Source organism: Rhinatrema bivittatum, chromosome 2, assembly GCF_901001135.1.
Source record: "Rhinatrema bivittatum chromosome 2, aRhiBiv1.1, whole genome shotgun sequence".
In the NCBI taxonomy this organism is placed as follows: Eukaryota; Metazoa; Chordata; class Amphibia; order Gymnophiona; family Rhinatrematidae; genus Rhinatrema; species Rhinatrema bivittatum.
In genome coordinates this window covers 123,749,600-123,772,861 of record NC_042616.1, presented here as the reverse complement: position 1 = coordinate 123,772,861, position 23,262 = coordinate 123,749,600, and the positions used below count along the sequence as shown (strand labels likewise).

General features: G+C 44.8%; 1 protein-coding gene across 1 annotated transcript in view; it reads right to left on the bottom strand.

Moving 5' to 3' along the window:
• Positions 1-19,483: 19,483 nt before the first annotated feature.
• NRP1 (neuropilin 1) overlaps positions 19,484-23,262 on the bottom strand; it is a 487,056-nt gene continuing 483,277 nt past the window's right edge. Inside the window, 2 exon segments of the mRNA XM_029587037.1 lie at positions 19,484-22,704; positions 22,707-22,964. Of these exon segments, the coding sequence (XP_029442897.1) occupies positions 22,664-22,704; positions 22,707-22,964 (299 nt within the window). The 3' untranslated portion in view covers positions 19,484-22,663.

The window sequence follows — 23,262 nt, the reverse complement described above, 5'->3', positions numbered from 1 at the left end:
GGGAACAGGGTCTGTGATTATGTGCAAGCTTATTTCCATGCTTAGAAAACGCTGCATCTGCTTCTCTTTCCTGGAACTTGAGTGAGCTACCTCTGCCTTGTTTATTGGGCCTGGGTGAGCTGCTTCTTTATCAGTCCAGTTGCTTCTCTTTCTTCCATTAGGCACAGGTGAGCTGCTTCTCATTTCTTTGATGGGTACAAATCTGGGGGGGATATTTGATCCCTGTGCCATTCTCACTTATCACCTATTTACACAATACATCATGGGACATTATAAGAAATTTCTCGTTAAATTGCATGTATGTGTGTGTGTGAGTTTGTGTTTGAGGGTGGGGGGGGGGGGGGACTGGCAAAGAAAGTATCAGAAAATTATCAAAATGACTGGGAGACCTAAAATGGAGAGTATCAATTTTGATTTTGTGCTGTGAAGTGTAAGACATTTCATTTAACATTTTTTTGAAGCAGATCATGTCTTTTGAAAACTATTTTGCAGCTGTTGAAATGTGATATCGGCATTCAATTAGCAGGTTTCCAACTGTTAACTATTTTAACAAGCTGTCAACCAATCAAAAAGAGGCATTCTAAAGTACATTACTAAAATTGGAGAGAAGAGAAATTAGGAAGAAGGTATATAGGCTTCCCAAGGAGAAGGTATTTTCAAGATGATAGTGTGAGTGGTTGAAAGAGCTGGATAATAAGGAAGTGAAATTGCATGCAGAGAAAGCAAAAAAGAATTAAAAGTTAAATACCAATTAGTGCATCAAAAGGAAAGAATCTCATCATGAAATGAAAGTGGTGATACTATATTCAGCTCAGAATATGATTAGTAGGGAGAGATGGTAACAATATGCAGTTAGGGATGCTATAAAAAATGTAGAGGTGAGGAAGCATATTGAAATTTAACAAAAGTGAACATAGAAGATTCCCTGAGAGACAAGATAATTAACCATTGTCTAATTTTTGAGTGAATTGGAAAGTCAAATATTTCATACATTTATTTTCTTTAAAGTGGAAGCATTAGCAACTAAAGCTTGCTCCAATTTTCAAATATGATTTTAGAGTTTTAGAAGATTAGCAATCAAGACTGAAGCTGTGAGAATTACTTCACAGCCATTCAGGCTTTAGGTGCCGCTCTTGTGAAACACAACCTTAATGCTGCATGGGAGGAAGAGAACTTTGAGAATCGTATTAGGAGGACAAACCTATCACCTCTCAATATCCCTTAATCATTAAGCATTTCTTCTGCAGATGTGTTTTAAAATAACATGTCCTAGAAACATGGAAATTCCCTCCTGAGGCCATGCCGCCTATTGTGAAAGCTTATTAGCTGCCTTCCCGTAGACAGAGCAGGTGAAGATGATGGCAAGCAGGTTTGAATGTTACTGCTCTTTTAAAAGAAACTCAACAGGAGGAACGTTTGCATAGAGCCAGAATGTTGGTAACGTTTGCACTAGAGCTGGACAGAGATTGGACATTATCTTTTTTTTTGTAACAGAGATCTTTTTGTTATTAGGACAAAAGATCTGAATATTTCCTGATTTTCTAGCACTGTGATAAAGGGTGGACTTCTTGGGTATTGAATTCTTTCTTAAATTTTCTTTGAAATGTTTCATAAACATTAAAGGTGGGCAGTTCATATATTTTGATGCATCTCAGAAGAATTTTTGAAAGTTAGAGAATAGCATTTAATAGAATTGGAAAACCAGTCCCTTAGTTCCTTTAAAAAGTCCTGGCTTCAGAATGAATTGAATTCCAGGTCCTAATTTGTCTCAGAGCAAACTCTTCAATTAGCAGAATGACATTAACTGAGAAAATTTGAAATGAAACCAAAACTTTCTCTTTTTTATGTGGTTTATCTATCTCAAGTACAACTCTAACAGAAATCTAAAAAAACTGTTTGCTCTTTGTATCCTACACAGGCAACTCATTATATGTTTACATTTTCATTTCCCACATACACAGCCAATGAATACATTATTACCCGTTTCCTTGCATCATATTCTTATGACATCATCACCTCATAGAGCCAATCAGGCAGGAGATTTATTCCTTCATATAAATATATACTAATTAGTATTTTGTTTATTTATTTGTATTTATCTATGTGTTTTATATACCATCATTCCATGTGAAAATCAATAGCTCATAACAGTGTAGTATGCCCCTTTTCTCCATCTTAGATCTTATCCTTCATTTTAGATCCAAGAACAAGCTGCCCTTTTGTCTTCCTTCTTCGATGGAGCATCAAGTGATGTTTTTCACTCTTTTAACAGAAAACCATGTTTGTCTGTTACACGCCCCGTCCACGCCCATCTCGCACACGGGCCTGCTCACCTTCATGGTTCCTTGGCAGGTGCTGGGTCGGCCTCCCTAGCGGCAGCTGCTTGCACTTCCAGGCCCCGGCGACCCGCAGCAGCGGTCGCCGGGCCTTCCACTGTGCACCAGGCTTCACGCCGGAGCTCAGCGTCTTTGGTGCTGTTGGCCACGCCCCTATGCGCGTGCGTGGGGATCACCCAGCCTCTCGTAGGGCCAAGGGCGGGTCTTAGCTCCGCGGCGTGCCCTGATTGATTCTCTGTTATAAGGAAGTCCCTGCCTGCACTTCCTTGCCTTGGCAATCAGGTCTGCTTATGCTAGATTGCCTCCACACTTGTACTTGCTCCTGTCTTGTTCCAAGTCTCATTCCAGGATCCTTCTGTCCAGTTCTGTTCCTGCCTTGTTCCTGCTTCCAAGTTCCAGTGTCCTTCTGTTCCAGTTCGTCTGTTCATCTCCCAGATAATACCTCCTGACTGACTCTCTGGTACTGACCTCAGCTTGATACTTGACCCGTCTGCCTGCCTGCCTGTCTCCTGACTCCAGTCTGTTCCTCGACCTGCCTGCCTGCCATCTGCCTCCTGACTCCAGTCTGTTCCTCGATCTGCCTGCCTGCCTGTCTCCTGACTCCAGTCTGTTCCTCGACCTGCTTGCCTGCCGCCTGCCTCCTGCCTCCTGACTCCAGTCTGTTCCTCTACCTGCCTGCCTGCCATCTGCCTCCTGACTCCAGTCTGTTCCTCGACCTGCCTGCCTGCAGCCTGCCTTCTGACTCCAGTCTGTTCCTTGACTCGCCTACCTGCTGCCTGCCTTCTGACGTCCGCCTGCTTCTTGACTCGCCTGCCTGCTGCCTGCCTCTTTACCTCAGCCTGCCTGTGACTTCGTCTGACCTCCGGTACCTGACCTCTGCTTTGTTGACTATTCTTTGGACTGACTCCTGGACTTTGACCTCTGCCTGTTTGACCTCATTTCTAGATTCTGGTTCTGTTCCTAGCCTTGTTATTACCTACGCTATTCTGGTCCTCCTTATTCCAACTGACCTCCTGTCTCGAACCTGACCGTGCTCCCCTTCTATCTGTGGGCATGCTGGGCTTCCACTCTCCCAGGAGACCCTGCGAGGTCCACCTAAGTCCAAGCAGCCCTGCTCCCTACGGTTCCTTCCGGGAGGACCTCGGGCTTCCAGTGGTGAAGCTGTTCCTAGCCTCTCTCTCCTTCCCTGCTCTGCCCCCTGGGGGCAGTTGCCTCCTGGTCCCTATCAGGAGGTGGATCTCCACTGCCGGTGGACAAGGGTCCACCCCCGAGTGCAACATTATCTCTTACAAAAATGGGGAACAATTGATGTTTCATTATGGTTTAATACTCCAAGTGCAGGCTTAACATACTTCTTGTTTTCAGACAGTTATTACTTAATTTTTCATTTCTTAATCAGATCATAAGACTTTAGACAGATACAAAAACAAATTGCTTAGCTCAGCTATTTGTTCCACAGCAATACTCTTAGCAAAGTTTTCCTAATAATGAAGACCCTAAGACACCTAGAGGGTCTTTTCTAATCTAATTCTGCAGTGGTATATATGTTTTTTAGGCTTATTCTGTATGGAAATTTGCAACAACCAGCCTTTTTCAGATGAATGTACAACTTGTTTATTCAAATGTGCCTTTGTTGAGTATGAGACTTCTTTACAGAACATGATACTTTGATAGCAATCATAGAACATCGATTAACATCAAGTACTTGACTTTAAGGATTCATTTATTTATTTTATTTTAGTTTTATTTAGTATATGTTTATTATGATCTTAATAGTTTTATTTGACTTTTATTGTAACAGCTAATTTATTTTCTCTTTGTAGCTTTTAGCTGTTCTCTATTTTACAACTAATGTATTTCCACAATTTTAATTGTAAACCGTTGTGAAGGTTTGTCTGATGTAATGGTATAGAAATGTTAATAAACTTAAACTTGTCTGATTTTGAATTTATTTTCCTTTTCCTTTTATTGTATTAGTTATTGGCATTACCCCCTTGCTACTGTTGATGGGTGTTTTGGATGTATTTTGTGGTTAATCCATTTTTTTGGGATACTGTTGAATATGAACAAATATTCAGTATTTTACCATATTAAGTTTTTGCTTAACATATTTTTTTAATTATGTTAAATAAAAAAATGTCTTTTTAGGATTATGATGGCAAAGCCTGCTCCATGAGCTTGATAAGCTTTTGACAGTTTCTAAAGATCATTGAAGACAGTTAATTTTTCAGTATTAAACCTGTCTTAAATTTGTTTCAGTTTGGTTCCAAAAGTATTTTGGCAAAGAGAGATAAATGATTTTAGTAAGTACTAAATCTCATCCCATTCCTTCTGAATGCATTAAATTACCCACAAATTACATCACAGAGCAAATAGAATTAAATTGCTTCTAAAGCTGGTTGGTCCAATAGCTCAGTGTAAGTGCTGTTGGTTGCCATGTGAAAGATTAGCATTTGATTCTCAAGCTCATCTTCTGCTCCTTGGGACAGCTGTAACTGGGAATGCTGTGAGAGGCAGATCCAGCCATTATACAGCAGCAACATCTGGTGACCAGACTTATGGCCTATGTATGCCAAATTCCAGAGGAAGCTGCAATCCTATGGCTGATGACTGTCACTGTGATGGCTAGACTAAGTGGGAGAAGGGGGGTTAAAAATGAAAAAAAAACAAACCTCTTGGACAAGCTGGGAAAGAAAACTCCATGGCACCACAGCCTTAGCAAAGACTAGCTTTGATCGAGCAGAAAGCCCAGTGAAGCAGGAGGAAATTGATGGATTAAAAAATACCCCCCGAAAATAAACTTTCTCTTGTCTTTCTTCAAATAGTTGCCCTCCTCTTGGTAATCACTATTTTCTATGCAGTTTAATACCAGATGTATACATTAATATACAGTGTACAATGTTGCCAACTAACTCTAAGACATGGTACTACTTTGAGCCAGAGTTCCTGGACATCCTACAAATAGATACACTTCCATGTTTATGGAGCCAATTGTCAAAAAAGTAAACAGATTTAGTTCCCATGGTTCTTGAATATGCTGCCTTATACTCCAAGGCCACAGAGCAGCTGTAAATATATAGTATGCTTCTGTTCTAGTAATTCTCTGCCTTGTAGTCTAAGACTCTTCATGGTATTTGCTGCAGAAGGTGCTCTCCATATCAGGGGTGTTGCTTGGTACTTCATACATCTGGGGCATGGACCCAGAGGTCCTTTTCCTTACCTCCACCCATTCCTCCCCACCCACCAGGGTTACCAACATTTCCACAGACCAAGGCTGGACATTTGAGGACCAGGAAGTTGGGAGAGACACCTCTGTTCCTTCTAGTCTTGCATCCCAGGATAGTGGCAATGAACAATCTATCAATGGATCAATAGATCAATAAGAATGATGGAGCACAATATGCATACATGCATGCATTCCATTAATTGCATATGCACATGTGTACTATCAGGGGTGAATAGCAGGAAAATATCAACCATGGGGAGTTTTTCAGAATCAGCCCACAGAGTATCTGACTTCCTTGTGTGCTTTCCCTCTAGCATGTGTTTCAACAGTTCTGAAAAGCTCATGACTTGAGGGGTACTTCATATGACTTAGAACCTGGCAGAACTGAGCCAAAGAATCTCCAACACAGTGTTGCACTGGAGGTGGACCCTTGGCCTGGTGCAGGATTGGTACGGCCCTCCAGTCAGACCCTGAGAGCACCTGCCACCAGGAGGCGGAGCACAGGAGGAGACAGAGGCTAGCTGGAGCTTCGCCAATAGCAACCCGGGGTTCCCTCAGGTTGAGCCCTTGATTACCCGGGCTGCCTGGTCTTAGGTGGGCCTCGCAGGGTCTCCTAGAGAAGAAGCACAGGGAAGTGCCCACCACGAACAAGGATGCGCTGTCGATGTTCAGGCACGAATGTCCAGAGGTCGGAGGGGGCCAGAAGAGAGTGTCCAGGTGGATAGCGAGGATCAAGGCCAGAGTATCAGTCCAGAATGGTCAGCTGAATCAGGGGTCAGTACCTGTAGTCAGTCCGGGAGTAGTCAGGCCAGGCAGAGGTCAAGTTCCAGGCAGCAATCAGTAGTGGACAGGCAGAGGTTGGTTCCAGGCAGCAATCAGGAGTAGTCAGAGAACAGGCAAAGGTCAGTACCATGAGATCAATCAGAAGGGTACTACCAGGGATGGAGAGATGAAGGAACAGGGGACGCTGGAACAGGAGACACAGGAGACGCTGGAACAGGAGACACTGGAACAAAAGACACTGGAACAGGAGACACTGGAACAAGAGACACTGGAACAAGAGACACTGGAACAGGCAAACTAGAGATGCCGGAGTGTATGACCCGATTGCTAAGGCAAGGCAGTGGTGTCTGACTACTTCCTTATATCCTGATGTTAATCAGGGTGACCCGTGGAGCTGGGAGCCGCCCTTGGCCCTTTAAGAGGCACGCATCTAGGGGCGGGGCCAATGCCATGGAGGATGCCGAGCCCTGCTGTGAGGCCTGGTGAGAAGTGGAAGGCCCAGCAGATGCCACCATGGGGCGCAAGGGCGAGCAGAGCTGGCAGCAGCAGCGGGGGAAGATGACCCGGGACCCGCCGGAGCAGGGATGAGGTGAGCAGGCCTGGGTGCAGGCTGAGCGCGGATGGGACATACAACAGAAACCCCCTTCTAGGCCTCCCCCTCCTCGGTCGTGGCTTGTCTGGATGAGCCTGGTGGAAGTCCCACAACAAGTTCTTGTCAAGTATGTTATGTGAGGGTTCCCAAGAGTTTTCCTTGGCCTCAAATCCCTCCCAGGCAAGGAGGAATTCCCAATGGCCTCGACGCCGACAGACGTCGAGGACTTCTCTTACCTGAAGAGTAGCATCAGGTTCAGCGGAGACGTGCAGTGGAGCGGGTGGACGTCAGGTGGGCCATGACAGTACCAGAGGTTTAAGGAGGGACACATGAAATGTGTTGTGGATGCAATGTTACAAAGTAGCTGTAGTTGATAAGTTACTGTCTGATGATCGAGAATGGTCCGATGTATTTGGGGGCCAGTCTCACACACAACAGTGACCTCCCTGACCAGTCTCTCATATACACAAGTCACTTTCTTGACCAGTCTCTCTCTGTCTCTCCCACACAGTCACCTCCCTGAAAAGTCTGTCCTTCCCACACAGTCAGCTCCCTGGGTAGTCTCTCTCTCTGTCTCTCACACACACCAGTCACCTCCCTGACCAGTCTCTCTCTCTCTCACTTAGCCATCTCCCTGACCAGTATCTCTCTGTCTCTCCCACATCAGTCAGCTTCCTGACCAGTTTCTCACTCTCACACAGACATACCAGTTACCTACCTCACACACCTACACCAGTCACGTCTCTCAAAAATCTTTCTCATATACATTCCAGTCACTTCCCTGACCAGTCTCTCTCTCTCATATGCACAACAGTCACTTCCCTGACCAGTATCTCTCTGTCTCTCACATACAGTCACCTCCCTGACAATCTGTCATATACACCAGACTCTCTCTGTCTCAAAAAAATTAGTCACCTCCCTGATCAGTCTCTGTCTGTCACATATTAGTCACCTCCATGACCAGTCTCTCTCTGTCGCTCCCACACAGTTACCTCCTTGACTAGTCTCTCTCAGTCTCTCACACACACCAGTCACCTCCCTGACAGTATCTCTCTGTCTCTCACACATCAGTCACCCCATGACCAGTCTCTCACTCTCACACACACACACACCACACACACACCAGTTACCTCCTTCACACATCAGTCACCTCCCTCACCAATCTATCACACACATTCCAGTCACCTATCTGACCAGTCTCTCACATGCATACTAGTCACCTCCCTGGCCAGTCTCCCACTCTCACACACCCACACCAATCACCTCCTTCACCAATCTATCTCTCACACACATACCAGTCACCTCCATGACCAGTCTCTCATATTCACAAGTCACCTCCTTGACCAGTCTCTGTCTCAAACAAATCAGTCACCTCCCTGATCAGCCTCTGTCTGTCACACATCAGTCACCTCCCTGACCAATCTCTCTCTCACAGTCACCTCCCTGACCAGTGTCTCTCTGTCTCTCACATATCAGTCACCTCCCTGACCAGTCTTTCACTCTCACACACATCAGTTACCTCTCTCACACACTGACACCAGTCACCCCCTCACCAATCTCTCACACACATACCAGTAACCTCCCTGACCAGGCTCTCTCTCTCTCACACATACACACCAGTCACCTTCCTGACCAGACTCTCACATGCACACCAGTCACCTCCCTGATCAGTCTCTCTCACACACACACATATCAGTCACCTCCCTGACTAGTCTCTATCTCACACACACATACACACCAGTCACCTCCATGACTAGTGTCTCACATGCACACCAGTCACCTCCCTGATCAGTCTCTCTATCTCACACACATATGTCACCTCCCTGACAAGTGTCTCTCTCTCTCTCTCTCACACACACACACACACACACACACCCATCACATCCCTGACAGTCTCTCATATGCACACCAGTCACTTCCCTGATCAGTCTCTCTCACTCTCACATGCATAACAGTAATCTCCTTGACCAGTCTCCTTTTCTCTCACAAACAACAGTTACTTCCCTGACCAGTCTCGGTGACAAGGAGTTGTTGGCAATTAAGCTCGCGTTTGAAGAATGGAGACAATGGCTCGAGGGGGCAAGACACACGACCACCGTATATACGGATCACAAAAACTTAGAGTTTTTGTCCCAGGCACAACGGTTAAACCCTCGCCAAGCCCGCTGGGCCATGTTCTTTAGCCGCTTTGACTTTATCCTACAGTACCGGCCGGCGGCCAAGAATCTCCGAGCTGATGCTCTCTCACGGACCTCCCTATCTGAGGAAGACCAAGAACCTCCACAGTACATTCTAGACCCTAGTAAGGTTCGCCTGTCTGCCCTGACGGTCCTCTCCCAAGATAGGACCGTGGTTCCCCGACAAGATCGTCTAAAGACATTACGCTGGTCTCATGACTCCCTCACTGGAGGGCACGCAGGACGAGAGAGAACATTGGAACTCCTTAATCGTTTTTACTGGTGGCCCAACATGCAACAGGATGTTTGCGTCTATGTAAGTTCTTGCCCCACCTGTGCTCATCAAAAGCCCAGTCCCAGACCCCCGTGCGGTCTTCTACAGCCTCTGCCAGTCCCCACAGAGCCCTGGACCCATCTCGCTACAGACTTTATGGTGGACTTGCCTCCATCTTGTGGTCAGACGGTTATCTGGGTCACTGTCGACCGTTTCTCCAAGATGGTGCACCTTGTTCCATTGACTAAGTTACCCTCTGCACCCGAACTAGCTCTCCTCTTCGCCCAGCATATTTTCCGGCTACACGGCCTCCCACAAGACATAGTTTTCGACTGTGGGCCACAGTTTGTCGCACGTTACTGGAGGGCTCTCTGTAAATGCTTCAAAGTGAAGCTCAGCTTTTCTACGGCTTTCCACCCACAGAGTAACGGGCAGTCTGAAAGGATGAATCGGTCTCTGAAAACCTACCTTCGAGCCTTCACCAATGAGAAGCAAGACAATTGGTCAGAACTGCTACCCTGGGCCGAGTTTGCCTATAACAACCAAGCTCATGCTGCCACTGGGCTCTCACCTTTCCAGGTAGTATACGGGAAACAGCTGAGACCTCTACTTCCCATCGCTACTCCCAGTGCCTCTCCAGCCGCCCAGTTAATGGCTCGACAGCTACAGACCTTGTGGCAAAAGACCCAGAACAAACTGATCCGCTCAGCTTCTTCCGCCAAACAGACGGCTGATCGCCACCGACGACCGACTCCCACCTATCAGCCAGGAGACCGGGTTTGGCTCAGCACCAAAAACATTCGTCTCCGCCTCCCCTCACGAAGATTTGCACCCAGGTTCTGTGGGCCATTCCGGATCACCGAGAGAGTAGGCTCGGTCTCATATCAGCTGAGGTTGCCGTCCTCTCTTCGAGTCCACAATTTTTTTCCACATATCCCTGCTAAAGCCCGTAGTTCTCTCTCGCTACCACCGAAGACCTCCGGATCCATCGCCTACCACCATCGATGATGATCCTACTTACCAGGTACGCGAGGTCCTGGATGTTCGATTCTACAACCAAAGGTGGGAATATCTTCTTGCATGGGAGGGTTGCGGCGACGAGGACAACACCTGGGAGCCCAGCCGTAACATCCTGGACAAATCCCTATTGCAACAGTTCCACCGTGACCACCCGGAGAAACCCGGTCCTCTCAAGAGGGGCCGTAAAGGGGGGGTACTGTTGCGGTCCCGACCGCTTCCCTTCTGTTAGGGCTCAGGCCCGCCTACCTCCGCTTCACTGATCACCGCATTCCACCCGCTCCGGACCCCGGGGGCTTCTCTCACTCCACGTGGCGGCCGCCATTACGGGCCTGCTTCCCTTCGGTCTCGCGCGCGCAAGGACGTCCCTCTTGAGCGCCCAGCTCCCGGAAGCCCAGCCCCGCCCGCGCTGCTGACGTCACGCCCAAGTCCCGATATAACCGGTGTTCAGACTCTCTCTCAACGCCTTGCAACGAGGTTCACAACTCCTTAGTTGTTCTCAGTTGCGCTCCTGATTGATCTCCACGTTGCCTGCTTCTGACTCCGGTTTGCTTCTGACTCCTCTTCAGCTCGCTGCCTGCCTCCGACTCCGGTTTGCTTCTGACTCCGCTTCAGCTCGCTGCCTGCCTTCGACTCCGGTTTGCTTCTTACTCCGCTTCAGCCTGCAGCCAGCCCCTGACTCCGGTCTGCTTCCACCTCCGCTTCAGCCTGCAGCCAGCCTCTGACTCCGGTTTGCTTCTGACTCCGCTTCAGCCTGCAGCCAGCCTCTGACTCCGGTCTGCTTCTGATTCCGCTTCAGCCTACAGCCTGCTTCAGACTCCGGTTTGCTTCTGACCCCGCTTCACCCACTGCCTGCCTCTGTCTCCGGTTGCTACAGACTCCGCAGCCGCCCGCTGCCCTGCCTTCAGCCGGCCCTCGGCCCTGTGCAGCCGGTCCCCTGCCTTCTGGGTACCTTGGACTTCCTATTCTTTCTGCTTGCTCTGGTCCCGGCTTACGCCCATCTCAGCCTCTGGACATTCTATTGACTGCTCCCAGTCCCGAGGACCCGGGACCCTACGGGCTCCTCCCGGGGGGTCCCTGGTTCCTGGGTGAACCCTTCCAGCTTGTGGCTCCGCCCCCCGGCCTACCCTGTCTCCCTAGGTAGGCCGGCCCAAGGGTCCACTATCTTCTCCAGCAGCATCAAACTGCAACAGTAACAGTAGAAGAACAAAACAGCAAGCTGCTGAACTAGGAAAGAAGCAGGGTACAAGGAGTAGGCAGGGCAGCAGGAGAAGGCCAGACAGCCACAGCGATACAACAACATATTGCTGAAATAGGAGAGAGGCAGGGAGCTGTGACAAGAGTGGCAATTGGCAACAACACACAAAGGGGTACATTTTATAAAAAAAAGCACACGCGCGTACTTTTGTTCGCACACCAGGTCACTACTATCAATAGTGTTGCTTGTGCTGGCCCAAGTGCTCCATTGAGGATCAGCATTTCCTCTTCCTGTCCCATTGCCAGGTCTGCCCTTTGATGCCAGTGGAATGATGGAATTCCAAACAGAGTACTAGCAGCTTAAGGGTTTTTAGTGTTACAATGTGCACCCAGTACTAGTGTGAACATACAGACAGCACACCAGAGACAGCCAATTTTGTTAGAAACAAAGCACATACTCCTGTCTGCTTGTTGTCTATGTGTTAACTTACACTATTAACTAAGTAACACTTTGTGGAAGAATCACATACATAGTACACAGGCCCCTTTATATACACAGAAAGAAAGAGCAAAGGCTGTAATGTCTGTTTGTCTGAATTACTGCTGTGCAGCACTGCTCATACTAAAACACAGATCTCTTTTTAACTATGTACTGCAGACATAGTCAGGCCAATGTAATATCGTGCGCTCAGGCTAGTGCACAGGTTAACCCACGGCTGAACACATGTTTTGGATGCGCGTCTCTAACTCCTGTTGCAATAAGGGAATCGGCGCATCAAAATGCACGTCCAAATCAGCGTGTAGGTAATAGCGCTCATCACATGTAAATACCATGTTGAAGAGGCTATTAGCTAGTACCCCTGATGAAAAAATAGCCGTGCGCCCGATGCACACATTTTAACCTCAAAAATGAATGCCAGCCCTGGAGCTGATGTTAAGTTTTGAGGCACCCCAAAACCTGAACAGAAAAGCAGTATTTTCTGCTTTTCTGTGGTTCCTCCGATTTAATATCATTGCAATATTAAATCGGTTGAACCACAGAAAACAGCAACATTAAAAAAAAAAGTCTTGACGGCAGTCAAGTTAGGAAAACGGACGTAAAATTGAGCATCCATTTTCCTAACCCGCACACAGTCACTTTTGCTGGGTGCCCGATGTCGAGGAGGCACTAGGGTCACGCAGTTCCCCCTAGCGCCTCCTTTTTAACACCACAGCTCATTAGCCTAATGCATTGCACTCCTGGGAGAGATGGATGGGCGCGCGTTAAGAAAGCAGGCGCTCAATCTTGAGTGCCCATTTTTTGCGCACCAATATTGCATCGGCTTGAGTATGTCTGACTCTGCAGCACTTTTATTCCAGTTGATACTGTAAACCTGTAACAGACAACAAAAAAGAGATTACAGTGGCTCCTATGACAATTATAATAGAAAACAGCCCACCTTGCTTTCTCCTATCTAAATCTTTTTATAAAAACTTTCTTTCATTCTGACAAAGAGCTTCAGAACCTCTCACCTCTCTGTCTGAAATCAGACAGAGAAATTACTCTGAATAAAATGATGACTGCTCAAAGTTACTGTAAGTTTTCCTTTCAGTTTCAGGTAAAAAAAAAATGAGGAAGTCATAACAAACCAAACTGAAAATTGACTCAGTCGTCAAGTTTTACCCATTTATTTCAAACGAATGCACATCCTTACAAAGAAGCTGGGCTGCTAGTTCTAGTCATCCCTCTAATAAAATCATATTATTTTCACAAATTTGCTGAGTATTGTGATGAGCATTATATGCTCCTTGTGAATACAGGAAGATGGGTTTGTAAGGAAAACCTGGGCAAGGAGATCCAGTATGTAAAATTAATCAGAATAGGAAGTGGACTCCTACTTCTAGAAGGCACAGGGGTTCTGGAGGGGAAGAAACTTCCCAGGCTTTGCTGTGTTGAGAAGATGGGAGAGCCCAGGTGTGGTGGGAGAAGGGTGAGAGCTTGTCTGAAGGAGGGGTAGGTGAAGTGAGGAACTGGGAGGAGTCCTACTAGAACCAGATGAAGAGACAGAGGAGATGGAGGTGCAGGTGTTGAGTAGCCCTGAGGATGAACTGGAGCTGATGGACTTGGGGGACAAGTGGTGGAGATACCTCCAGAAGAGGAAACACTCGTGGAGACTGCATGTCAAGAGCTTTAAGTGAACACTGCTGTGGGGTAGATGTAGCTGCAGCCATAGTGAAAGGGGAGGCACAAACCCCAGTTGCAGACTACAGAGGATGGTGACAATAGAGCTGGGTTCCCTAAGAAGTAGGCCCATAGAGCACAGCCAAGCTTAGGCTGTGCAAGAAGCAACTGTGACCAGCATGCAGGATGATTAAGGTGAGAATTGCTTTCTTATCGTATGAGTTTGAAGCTGATGTGGTTTGATAAAGTAATGCTATAGAGATTTTAAACTAGTGGGATAACCTGGGACTATAGGTGATTAAGTCCAGCTCACAACTGGGGTGAAAGGATTTGGACTCGTAGCTATGACACCCTGGAAGGAACGTGGTAAAGTATAGGAAATACTGACTGAAGATATCTGGTCTGGGGAGCTCCAAGGGTGGAACCAGAGAAATTGCAAGGAGGTATCAGATAGTGGGACTGTGGAAAAGCACCCCCCAGAGGCTTAACTAGTGATTCAGTTCATATGTAACCAGAGAATTGTGACTGGGAAAGTGGCCGGTGGCAAGAACCCACAACAGTGTGTTTTTATTAAATAACACAGGTAAATGTCAATGAAAGATGGTATTTTAAGAGATGCTTTCAGATGTAGAGAGGAAGTATTAGTCCAGGGCATTATCACTTACATTAATGTGAAATCCATGTTGAAGCTTTGGGACCTATTTATAAAACTGTGTTAAACGTGTGCAGTAAGGCACATTATTTACCTGGGCTTCTCATTGTATCAGTGGGTGAAAATATACCTTTTTCCCTGTACATTTCATCCCTGAGATAGGTTGTCAAATATTTAATTAGAGTTTCTGAGTGAACAAACATCTACGTGTGTTAATGACTGAGTGAACAGTGAGGGTATAAGCCACAAACTCATGTGGGAGGGTCACTGAGCAGGGTCTGTGCTGATGAGGATCTGTAGACATGGTGGTGATGGACAGGTAACAGATTGAAAGAACCTTCATAGCCGGTACCAAAAGTGAACATATGTCCTGCTATGCTTCAGTCTTGCCCCTTGCCCCTTTCTTTCAAATTTCTGGCTTCAATACATAAAATAAGACTGCAAGAAAGACAATGAGATGGCAACTTTGAAAGGAGCAAAGGGGCGCATGTGCACACATTGATGCATGTACGTCAGCGCGCGCCCAGACATGCGGCCATTATATAACATTCAAACCCGTACACGTATATGTTAGGAAATAGCCTAGGTGCATGTATGTGTGCACCCAGTTTTGCAAGTGGATGCACACAGCCGTGGAAAGTAGGATCTGGGTTGCGCAAGAGGAGGATTTATATAACAGGCACGCATCCACGCCATGACCAATTTCACCAGTTCATTCACCAGTTCGTTTAGTCTAGAGCTAGGTCCTTAAAACCCTTGGTTCATTAGCCTGCACTCCCCCCCCCCCCCCCCCCCCCCCCGTCACCCCAGACCTCTCAAACCCCTCACAGATGTCTGTTTTTTGTTTTGTTTTTTTTTTAGCTTATACCTCTTTTATGGCAGAAGTAAACTTACATCGCCCTGGATGTGGGCACACGCCCAGACACATTAATACTTGTGTGCACATATCTTGGCCCCACCTTGGAATGCCACAACTTGCCCTGTTTTCGTTCAAAGTGAGATATTCACATATCGGGAGATGTGCGCACATATAGGCGGCTTTTAAAATCAGATGGATGCGCGAATGTCCTACATGCACACACATCTCCCGATTTTGATTCGTACCATCTTTTGAAATTCTCCTCTAAAATGCTAATTTTAACAAATGAAACTCTCCTTCAATTGGATTTCTTTTACTTAAGACAGTGAAAGTAAGTTTAGGTGTACAGGGACCTGCTGCTACAAGACACTTCCAATTCCCCTCTCACTTCACTTCATGATCTTAAGTTCAGGAAAGGGACAATGCGTTTTATCAGATTTAGTAGGATTTAGCATTTAGAAGATAACAATTCCTGTCTCTAACATCCTGACCACTAAGCACCAGTTTACTCTAAAGAAACGTCTGTGCCATGGGTGGTTTCCAACATGCCATAAACCTTAGCCTGCTTAATATATTAATACTTATGGCTAGCTTACTTACCCCTGGTCCCAATTTTAGGCAATATCCCTCTGTTCATCTCTGAAGCAGGCTCTAGCTGGAGGTCTGGAGAATGTGGGCAGGGGAGAAGGCTTTCTTCTGGGTCTGGTACTGGCAGAGCTGGTAGGCTCGCTTCGGGGTCTGGTACTGGCAGAGCTGCCGGGCTGTTTGCTCCTCACCACCTCAACTCCATGTCACTGTCTGACCCTAAGCAGGGCATCTCCTCTCTCTGATCTCCTGGCCACACCTAGTCTTCTCCCTCCTTGATAGCAGGGGGTGCTGGGCTGCTTTGGGTCCACTCCTTTTTCTCCCTATTTGCCCTCCATCTTATACTTTCCAGCTGATAAATATGCATAAGCTCATGCAAAATCATGCAGGGGATGGTGGGTCTTTGCCACATTGCAGGTCATTTCCCCCTCCCCTTTTATTCAGGAGGGAGGGGCCTGCCATGTCAGTATGCCAAGCTGTATGCTAGAGTCAGAATTTTCTCCATTTCAGAATGTTCCCCCTTTATCCAGGGTGGAGGTCCCTCTGACCTCTGGACATCCCTTGGCCAGTCCATGACTTCAGCTAATGGGCTTAACTTGCTGTATTGTCCCTCTGCCTTGGTTTTATTTACACAGGCTCTTGCAAATAGGCATATTTTGATAAGCATCCTTCAGTGCTCATTTAAAGTTCTCATCTGGGCAAAGTTTATTTTCTTTAGCTGTGACAGTGATTTTGGCCTGTTAGTATACTTGTCTGTATACTTCTTGGCTATTATGATTCATATTTGGTGCTTTCAATGGTAAAACATGGGATAACTCCTACAACATATTGGGGAGGATAATTATCCAACAGCCTGCATATGCGAAAGTCTACAAGTACTTTTTACAGCAGACTTTAGCTTGAATTTTCAAAGTGGATTTATGTGTATAAATCTGATTTGAAAAGTTGGGGCGGTGTAACTTTGTGTGTGTATATATATATATTTTTTAATTCTTTATTTTCCAAATTTTTCAATTTAGTCAAAACAACCTTTGTCATTCTGGCAATATTTGAACTATATCATTTCACAATATAAAAAATGAATAACCTATTACAAACAATTGTTCATTTTAAGACCTCAATTTGGGGACTTAATTTAAACACAAAATAACAGGAAATACCAGCTTTTATCTAATGTCCATATATTATTCCTCTTTCTTCCTTTAACACTTTGACACTTAATCTAAGAGGAAATAATTGAGGGGATTTCTCTGTTCTGCAAAAACTTTTCTAACTGTTCCACATCAAAAAACATATACTTTATAGTTCCTATTTTTATTAAGCATCTGCACGGAAATAATAATTGAAATGTTGCTCCGATATTTACCACCCACTGTCTCATTGTAAGAATTTTTTTCCTTCTCACTTGTGAACTTTTAGCTAAATCAGGAAATAATGCTAATTTCTGGCCATGAAACATTTTCTCGGCGGACCTAAAAAACATTTTCATGGTCCATATTTTATCATGCTCAAGAGCAAACACTACAATTAATGTTGTTTTTCCTATAATCTCATTTTGTGATTCTTGCAGGAATTCAGTCAAATTTTCCAAAGGATTTTGTATAGGAATATTATTCTGATTTTCTGCTTTAACAGGGATATAATAGGCTTTAGTTATTGGAGGTATAGCATCATGAGATACTTTTAACAGCACAATATAAAATTCTTTAACCATCTCAATGGGAGTCTTTGTTATAGATTTTGGGAAATTTAAAATCCTCAAATTTAACTTTTTTTGAATTATTTTCCAAAGACTCCAGTCTACATTCATTAGCATCTATCCCCTTAATTAAAGCTAAGGGGGGCAGAGTCGGCCCCGGAAGAGGAGGAGTTGGGGCATCACCGGGGCCGACTCCACGAAGACGCCGTGGATGACGAAAAGGTAAGGGCCTTTTTGCGTCCTATTTCACGCCCAATAGCTACACCTTCTATGGTGGTGCTATTGGGTGCGATCGCTGCCGGCTAGCGCAGGCCCGCCCCCCCATTTCGGCCCCCCGCCCCTCATTCCCTAAAGTATCGCAGGCCTGCGATACTTTAGAAATGAGGCCCTAAGTCACATTTTTTCAAATTCTCACATTGTTTCTCAATCTTAACAATAGATTCAGCATTATTTTTAATTTTAGCATCATGCTCTATAACCATAGGGGTAGATTTTCAGACGAGCGCGAACAGCCTACTTTTGTTTGCGCTCCAGGCGCAAACAAAAGTACGCTGGATTTTAGTAGATACGCGCGTAGTCGCGCGTATCGGCTAAAATCCTGGATCGGCGTGCGCAAGGCTATCGATTTCGTATAGCCTGCGCGCGCCGAGCCGCGCAGCCTACCCCCGTTCCCTCCTAGGCCGCTCCGAAATCGGAGCGGCCTAGAAGGGAACTTTCCTTTGCCCTCCCCTCACCTTCCCCTCCCTTCCCCTACCTAACCCACCCGCCCGGCCCTGTCTAAACCCCTCCCTTACCTTTGTTGGGGGATTTACGCCTCCCGGAGGGAGACGTAAATCCCCGCGCGCCAGCGGGCCTCCTGCGTGCCGGGCCGCGACCTGGGGGCGGGTACGGAGGGCGCGGCCACGCCCCTGGGCCGTAGCCACGCCCCGTACCCGCCCCCAAAACGCTGCCGACACGCCCCCGAAACGCCGCGACGACCGGGCCCGCCCCCCCGACACGCCCCCGACACGCCCCCCTCGGAGAACCCCGGGACTTACGCGAGTCCCGGGGCTCTGCGCGCGCCGGGAGGCCTATGTAAAATAGGCTTCCCGGCGCGCAGGGCCCTGCTCGCGTAAATCCGCCCAAAACCGGGCGGATTTACGCGAGCAGGGCTCTGAAAATCCGCCCCATAGGTTGTAATGTCTTTACATCCTTTGAAATGCCCTCAATTTTCAAAGCAAGGGAAATTTCAAGACTCTTAATTGCTGTCCACAGTGTTTCCAATGTGATCTGCCTTGGGATATCAGGCAAGCTTGGAGTAAATTCTGGCACAACACTAACCAGTGGATTAATATCTGCCATAAATGCCTGGGTTCTTCCAACTGCAGACTCCCCCATCAAAGATGAACCTAATGGGACATTGGTAATTTGTCCCAAGTTCACTTACAGACCTGCATTCAAGGCTGATTCCAACATTGGTGGAGTACGGACTTCAGGGCTGAGGGAGATCAAAATCCTTGAAGTAGAGGGTAAAGGCATTCCTCTACTTATTCCATTATCCTCTATTGGTGTGCTGGTCTCATTTGGTTGCAGAAAACCAACTATGGACTGTTGGGACATTGGGAGAGAAGGTGCTGTAGGAGTTGAGGGGTATACTCTCACAGTTCCCTTTCTCTTCTTCCCCATGTGTGTATATTTAATAGGCATACTTTCAAAAATCATTTCCCTCACACCTACTCCGCCCCTTCACAGTACATGTAAAAGTGCAAGTTAATTGCTTTTTCCTATACTTTTATGTGCCCAACCCCCTTATAATTTTCAAAATGCCATTTAAACATATAAAAACAGAGTTTATGTGCATTAATCCTATTGAAAATGACTCCCTAAGAAGAAACTCCATTGAACAATAACACTATTGAATATAATAATAGGCATCAAGACTGAGATATTTTATGAAAATGTTTAATCAACTGTATCTTTGGAATGTAGTAGTCATTGTTTGGAATTAAGTTACAGTTCGGTTCTATGTGATCTTTATGCTACTCAATGTCAAAGAATACAAATATTATTTTAAAGTTAAGGCTTCGCTGTTCATTTTTGAAACAATTTACAAGTGTCATACTGTCATAGAAAATAAAAATTTCTGTAAAAAAATTTGCACAAAATTTTAGGATGGTACAAAACATGAAGCAATAATATACCATTAAAATTAAACTCATTTTACTACAGAAAAAAGTTTTCCTAGTTTTTCAATAAAAGAAAAAAATATGCTATTTTACATTTTAAAAAATATGAAACAATCTAAAACAAATATAAACGGAACCATTTGTAACACTGCCTTTACAAATTAATAATTTTATAAACATATAATTTTTTTAAATATATTCATCAGTGCAAGATTTTATATTTACCATCTAAAGTAGCAGTATCACTTTTCCCCACTGTTAAATAGTGACCTTCAGACCACATACATCTTTAGTGAGATGATGTTATGATGTGATTAAAAGATGTGGTGAATGCCACAAAAGACAAAGCATTAACTGTGATCCATAAATTAAAGGAAGAAGAGCTTACTATGTGGATTTGGTTAAACAAAGCAACTATATACAGAATATAATACATGGGAAAAAAGTGCCGTAGAATCTGGAAAAAAAAAGCAAAAAAACTTCAGGACAATGAAAGGACTGATTTTGTTGTCTTTATGCAAGCCTATTCACATTAAGGGGATACTGGGGCAGGGTCATTTTATAACAACTTGTGTAACTTATGTGTTGCCAAAATGCATAGCTTCCACTAACTTTCAAAACTAACTTATGCATGCCAGTGGGTTATGTACCTACTTTTTTGCACATAATCCCTGTACAGTTTTATAATAATACATTTATGTGCACAAACCTGTGTCCCCTAAGAATTTTGCAAAAAATATGTTTTATCAGTCTCTGCTCAGAGTGATGGTTTAAGCATTCACATATTCATATTACCCCAACCATGCTCTAAAAGCACTGCTTTTTAACATTTACATTTTTATTTTATCTTAGACTTTAGGGCACAAATCTGGTTCTCTCCAAAAATATGTCCTGGTACAAATATATCATAGCCCATCCTTCTTTGCCTCTAGAATAATTTTATGCTGTTGGTATACTGACTTGAAGACAGTACAATGACAGGAGTATATAGAAGAGGGCGGGAAATTTTTAGCAAATCATCCTAAACTAGTAGTTCAAAGATAATGGGTGACGAATTTGTCTTTTTTTCTGATTTAATGTGGATTCTTGTTGCTCTCTACATATTTTTGGCCTGGCAGCTTCCTCCTGCTCCTCCTTTCAGCTCAATCAGAATTGACCTCTACTGTGCTCCTCCTTTCAGCTCAATCAGAATTGACCTCTACTGTGCTTCGGCACTAGGAGACTTAATTCACAGCTGCTCAGGTTTCCCCCCTATTTTAGCCGAGTCTTTTAAGTGACATTCCTCACTTTTAAGTGACAGGCTCACTCTAGAACCCTGAAATCTTATGGGCCTTAAACCTGGCCACTAGGTGTGCTGTTGTGCAATGTCTGGGCTTCTCCTTCGCTACCCGACCCCCCCCCCCCCTCCCCCACCTCTACCCTGCCTCAGGTGCTGTAACCACCATCCTTGCAGCATCCCCTGCTCTAGTCGACCCAGGGAACAGAGGCCTGGCCTGGGAATCAAACCCAGGCCCTCTGCACAGCAGTGCACAGCACTGCCGCTGGGTCAGCCCGCCGACTTGCATTTAAATTGGATATCAGGACAGAAAAATGAAAAACATAACAGCTCTTTTGTTGCCAATGATCCTGCATTAATAACAATCTCATGATATATATGTAGATTATCATATAAGGCCCTTCATATACACAGTCTTATTAGGATGAAAGAGAACTTGTTTTAGCCATGAGGAAATGTGATACTGTCACTTTAAGCTGCTAACAAGAAACCCAAAGTTGAACTTTGGAGGGCAAAGTTAGGAATTTTCTCTTATTGTTTCTTGAACACAAAAATCTAGTAAGACTGTTTTGCCATTGTCAACAATTTAAAGCTGCAATTCCATTTCATGACAACAGCAAATACTTTTGTGAGTTGCTCAAGCGTGAATATTCATTTGAAAATACATTCTATGTGAGGGAACAATAAAAAGGGAATATTGCAGCTTTATACAAAAAGAGTCATGAAATAACATCAAAACACAACAAGCAGAAATCTTGAGCCACGTTGCCATATCTAATTAGCCCAAGCCTTCCTGAGGCCATTTTCAACCAAAGAATATCTTCTGTTTAGCCACCAGAGTACAAATAGAGGCCAAGGCTTCCTTCCACTAGAGGAAAAGGGGCAGTAATTCATGTTAACATAAAGAAAATCAGTACAAACACAAAAAGGCACTTGAGAGGACACACATTAGCCAGTGCCAAGAACATTTTCTTATGGGTAGGCAGTGAACTCTGTTGCCATATGAGTCTGGGAATGGTACAGTACATATTCTGTACAGAATTCACAAGTACTATAATGTTAGACCAACACTGAAAGAAACATCAATAAACTTTTGACAATATAGCTTTGTTCACAGAGTTGACACGTTATATTGGTACTGATGCTGCAGTACTTTGAGAATACCCTAATCTTCCATTGTCTATGCACAACACCAGCAATTATGCACATACATTAAGTGCTGGTATCTGCTAAACTGCTGCTATCTTTAGCAGTTGCTGGGCACTGACCTTCAGGGCAGCATGTCCATCCAAAGGACCTCACTTGAACACATTTTGCAACAGCATCTTGGATTTTGCACAGTAAAAGAAAAAAAAAAACAAAACAACCTAAATATCCAAAGAGAAACAAATTATAACAAATAGAGAAAGAATACAGAGTCAATCAAAATTGGTCTCAATACCAGCATTGGATTATTCAAAACAAAATCAACTAAAAAAGCTGACTGTACATGATTTTGATTGTTAAACGTCCATATTATCGGTTATATTCACTGAAGCTCCTGAGAAAAGCTTGGCTCAGCGTCATCCAACGCCTTTGTTAGCCTGTACAGTAAGAGATTGACGGTCTGCCCGCGTAATCAGCATATGTCCTTCTGCTCCAATTCTCTGAAACTTCTTTCTTCTTTAGACCCTCATGCCTCCGAATACGTATTCTGTGTATTTAGTTTATCTTTTTTCAACTTTACACCATCCACAAGTTCAAAATTATAATTCTCCAGAGCAGATAAGTTCCTTTCTGACATTCCATTGTGCCAGCAAGCACAATACAGGACTACTCCACAAATGGCTCCCAAAAGGACTCCCAGAGCACTCATGGCTATAATAGTAATAAGAATGGGGTCTAGAGTCTTCAGCACATTGCCTGGCTTCTTGGAGATGTTCTTGTCAAAAGCATCATCATTCTCAGCATAATTTGGTGTGAATCCTGAAAGTGAACAAAGGAGAATAATGTGAATAATTTTCATGACAAAATATGATAGTGCGATTAAAACTGTACTAGGAATATGATTAGAAAGCATTTGCCAGGTAATGTACTTCCTGACCAGTGCAGCACATCTAAGAAATATAGCTCATCAAAAATAGGTTTTTCTAAACTAAAAATCAATTTTTGCATAATTCATATGCCTCAAGCACATAAGATGTGTAGATTTAGAACACGTAACCATTTTGTCCTATCCTTACAAGAGAACTTTATTGAGACAATTTACAGTTCTGTCTGTGTT